Below are 5000 nucleotides of genomic sequence, written 5' to 3' on the forward strand. Positions count from 1 at the left end.
CTTGTGTCTCCTTTCACGCTCACATGGTTCCTTCCCCTCTCTCCCAGGCCTTTGACCCAGCTGCCCATCCAGAAGTGCTCGGACCTGAGCACCTCCCTCCAGGAGCAGCTGACCTGCTACTGCCTGAGCGTCTGCGCCTCCAGCCTGCTCCACGACGCCGAGAGCCACCACTGGGCCGACCCCAAGCCTTTCTATGAGGTAGGAAACTACTGTGCGACCCCAAGCCTTTCTATGAGGTAGGAAACTACTGGGCGACCCCAAGCCTTTCTATGAGGTAGGAAACTACTTGGCGACCCCAAGCCTTTCTATGAGGTAGGAAACTACTGGGCGACCCCAAGCCTTTCTATGAGGTAGGAAAGCACTTCAGTCTCACCTCATCTGGTGCAGGCTCTGGTTAGGCTCCATCTGCAAGTAAAGAGTTGGACAAAGAAAGTCTGAAACAAAAAAACAAGAAAAACAACAACAATAACAGCAACACAGAGCATAGTGGAGGTGTGATGTGCGAGTGAGTGCCTGTTTGGTGTTGGAGGGATGTGGAGAGTTGTTGTGCAGAGGTAGCCTTTGGGCTCTCAGAGTTGAAGAGTTGGGAGAACTCATGCATATGCAGTTAAACCACAGCGCTCTCCCCTACTGCTCTGATGTGGGCAGACCACAGAGGACAGCACACACACACACACACACACACACACACACACACACACACACACACACACACACACACACACACACACACACACACACACACAAACACACACAAACACACACAAACACCCACACACGCACACACGCACACACACACCATGGGCATACGCATACATGGGCACTTACATTAACAAAGAGACAGCTAAACACACACAAACACACACTCATGTAAACTCAACTGTGCTCCCAGGGGTATAGTCGGTTTCTCTTTCTCTCACACACACACACACACACACACACACACACACACACACACACACACTAACACACACAAACGCACACATAGCCACACAAGCTTTTTGTGGTACCTTCTGGGCCTGAGACTCATCTGTAGAGAATGATTCAGCGAGTGAGCGAGCAGCGGCGGGGGGAAACAGAGGGCTGTTTGTGGGTGAGTGTGTCTGCGTGCTCCGGGGTGTGTTTCTAGAGTGTGCCCTTTTGTTTTCTTGCCTCATCAACATCCCCACCCTCCTCCTCCTCCTCCTCCTCCTCCCCCATCCCACTCTCAGGGTGTCTCGCTCGGCCGCTTCACGAGGCCTCTGAGCCCCATCTGAGCTGCCTGCACCAGCCCCACTGTTTGAAAGAGAAACCCCAGCCTAATGCTGCACAGACAACACTGCCTAATGTGCTTATGCACGCACACACACACACACACACACACACACACACACACACACACACACACACACACACACACACACACACACACACTCACACACACAGTTACACACGCAGACACAGAGAAGTATACACTTTATACACAATGACCCAAATATGCACAGAAAGACACACGTGTATAGTAAGAATAGTGTATAAACACAAGCATGCACGCACACACACAAACATTCATACATACACTACACACTGACATTTTTGCAGACACGGCAGCACGCACACACACACACACACACACACACACACACACACACACACACACACACACACACACACACACACACACACACACACACACACAAACACACGCGTACACAAACATGCACACACACAGCCATACAGAAAGTGCATATGCACACACAGACACAGATGCACACACACATTTTCCTTCTGGCTCTGGCTCTGGCTCACGGTTGGGTCAGACAGGCCTGCTGTGTGCAGGTGTGAGGCTGGCTATGTTCGTCTGGGCCTGCACTGACCCTTCCTCTGCCTGTGACCCCTCTCTCCTTCCCCTCTCTCTCCTTCCCCTCTCTCTCTTTCCCTCGCTCTCTTCCCCTCTCTCTCTCTTTCCCTCGCTCTCTTCCCCTCTCTCTCTTCCCCTCTCCTTCCTTCCCTCCTTCCCTCTGCCTGTGACCCCTCTCTTCCTCTCTCTCTCTCCATCCTTCCCTCTCTCCTTCCCTCTGTCGCACGTGCGCTGTCTCCTGTTGGCCTGCGAGCTCCAGAGGCAATGTTCCGACCCCCACCATCCCGGACGTTTGGGTCACGCTCCAGTGTGAATGCCTTGCCGTGTCTGTGTGTGTGTGTGTGTGTGTGTGTGTGTGTGTGTGTGTGTGTGTGTGTGTGTGTGTGTGTGTGTTCGTTGTGATAGTTTGAGGCTGTCTCTGTAGCCTGGCTTGTGCGGTTCCTGAGGAGCATGTCCAGGGATCATGACGCCATATTGTGCTTTAGCCTGCTAATAATCCTGCTGCAGTCACACCATGAACTTCACTGCCATTTCCTCTCTGCCTGAAAGCAATTAGACGCACAGGAAACCAGACTGTGAAGTCTCCAGCCTACGCTTGCTCTCTCTCTCTCTCCAACTCTTTTGCTCAGTCTTTCGCTCATTCTTTCACTCTCTTAGACGTTGGCTTGCAGGGCTCCAGATGGTGACTGAAATGGTCGCCAATGCACCTACATGTTTCATTTTGCAGCCATTGTTTTCCCTGTTAGCCGCTATAGTGGCTATTGCCCCCCATGAGAACACATGTGCTTCAGCCAGCTGATAGGGGATACTGAGGTCATGATGTCATAGGGTTCAACACTATCCATTGTCAGATTGTGTAGAACAGTAAGAGTGTGACGGAGAGTGTGACGTGACGTATGTGTCTTTACTGCACACAGGACCGTGTGACGTGACATATGTGTCTTTACTGCACACAGGACCGTGTGATGTGACATATAGGGCTGCCACTAACGACTATTTTTCTATCGATTAGTCTATAGACTATTTTATCGATTAGTCGATTAATCGAAACGATTCATTTTCCTCCCAAAAAAATAAATAAATAAAAATTCACCATTTCAGCTCAGTTCATTCATTTTATTTGTACATAATGCAACACAAAACAAAATGTAAACAAAGGCTGACATATTGTGACATATAAGTGCAAAACTGCAAGTTTAAACTAGCAACTCCCAACATGATAAAAAAATAAATAAAAAAGAGGACTTGTTATAAGTCAGCAGCGCAACTCCAAAAGAAATGTTCTTTCTATTAAACCCCTTAAAGTAAAAGTGCAACATGTTTAAAGTGTAAGTGTGTCCAGCTCAAAATTTAACTCATTACTATTGACCATGTAATAATGAAGACATTACATTACATTTACATTTAGTCATTTAGCAGACGCTTTTGTCCAAAGCGACGTACAAGGGAGAGAACAATCAAGCTAAGAGCATTAAAAACCTGGTGTAACAATAAATACTGCTTATAAAACGACATAGAAAGAATTAAAAAAAAGAAGTGCGGGCCTGTTGCTGCTTAAGTGCAGGTTGAGCCAAGGTGCCAGTTTAGGAAGAGAGGTGCTCTTTGAAGAGTTGGGTCTTCAAGAGCTTCTTAAAGGTAGGGAGGGACGCTCCTGCTCTGGTAGTGCTAGGCAGGTCGCTCCACCAACGTGGAACTACAACTGAGAATAGTCTGGATTGCCTTGCTTGCACTGGGGGCAGTGCCAGACGACGCTCACTGGATGAGCGCAGCGTCCTGGGTGTAACATTTGCCCTTACAAGAGCATTTAGGTAGGTGGGAGCAGACCCAGTAAGCACTTTGTAGGCAAGACAGTAATATTTCCTATGTTCCTTTGACTTACACCTTTTAACTGTATTGATCACAATTATTCAAATGTTATCTATTGTATTAAAGGCATCCCCCACACAAATGTGCTTCAAATAATGGCAGAAATAAAATATTTCGATACAGTACATTCTCAACAAGCACGAACAAACACTGGCACCGTCAATCAACGTAAAATAAGCCCAGATCTAGCATACACATTTTCTGTTATTTAAAACGTAAAAACGTATTCAATGGAAATTCTAAGGTCGCAGGCAGACAACTTTATGGCTTTAATAATGCGTGTATTTAGCAGCTACAATGACAAAAGATATTTAAACTTACGGCAATTTAATAAACATGAATAGAAAATACTGGCTTTTCTGGCGGTCCATCGTCCACAACGGCGCCTGTATGTTTTCGTTTGAGGTGTTCGCGTATAGCGGTGGTGCTGCTGTGATAAGCCATCGACACTTTGCAGAGTCCACAAACCACCCTTTTGTTAGGTGCTTGTTTGAAAAACTCCCATACTTTTGACGCCTTTGGTCTTTGGAAACATGTAGATTCCGTCTCTTTACCCACCAAGTCGGACTGCAGCCGCCATGATTTTTCAAAACCTGAAGCGTTGACTGAAGGCGACCAATGACTGGTGCCAAAAAAGACTGACGTCAGGCACGCAGCAATTACGTACTGATACGGAAGACGCACATTCGTTATACTGAACTGAAGCATTTTACAAATTGAAAAGGTAAATTCATAAAATAAAAAAAAGATGCATCGACTTAAAATATCGATGCCGACGCATTTTTACCGTCGACTTCGTCGACCACATCGACTAATCGCGGCAGCCCTAGTGACATATGTGTCTTTACTGCACACAGGACCGTGTGACGTGACGTGACATATGTGTCTACTGCACACAGGACCGTGTGACGTGACGTGACATATGTGTCTTTACTGCACACAGGACCGTGTGACGTGACGTGACATACATGTGTCTTTACTGCACACAGGACCGTGTGACGTGACGTGACATATGTGTCTACTGCACACAGGACCGTGTGACGTGACGTATGTGTCTTTACTGCACACAGGACCGTGTGACGTGACGTGACATATGTGTCTTTACTGCACACAGGACCGTGTGACGTGACGTGACATATGTGTCTACTGCACACAGGACCGTGTGACGTGACGTATGTGTCTACTGCACACAGGACCGTGTGACGTGACATAAGTGTCTTTACTGCACACAGGACCGTGTGACGTGACATAAGTGTCTTTACTGCACACAGGACCGTGTGACGTGACATAAGTG

General features: G+C 47.4%; 1 protein-coding gene across 1 annotated transcript in view; it reads left to right on the forward strand.

Annotated features, from left to right (window-relative positions):
* The window catches only part of kiaa0825 (KIAA0825 ortholog), a gene marked incomplete at its 5' end in the record, with an annotated part of 124456 nt that overhangs the window by 30829 nt on the left and 88627 nt on the right, over positions 1–5000 (forward strand). Inside the window, one exon of the mRNA XM_080839786.1 lies at positions 48–198. Coding sequence (XP_080695912.1) covers positions 48–198 — 151 coding nt within the window. The remainder of the gene's footprint in view (positions 1–47; positions 199–5000) is intronic.

The sequence above is a fragment of the Sprattus sprattus genome (genome assembly GCF_963457725.1).
Source record: "Sprattus sprattus genome assembly, chromosome: 5".
NCBI lineage: Eukaryota > Metazoa > Chordata > Actinopteri > Clupeiformes > Clupeidae > Sprattus > Sprattus sprattus.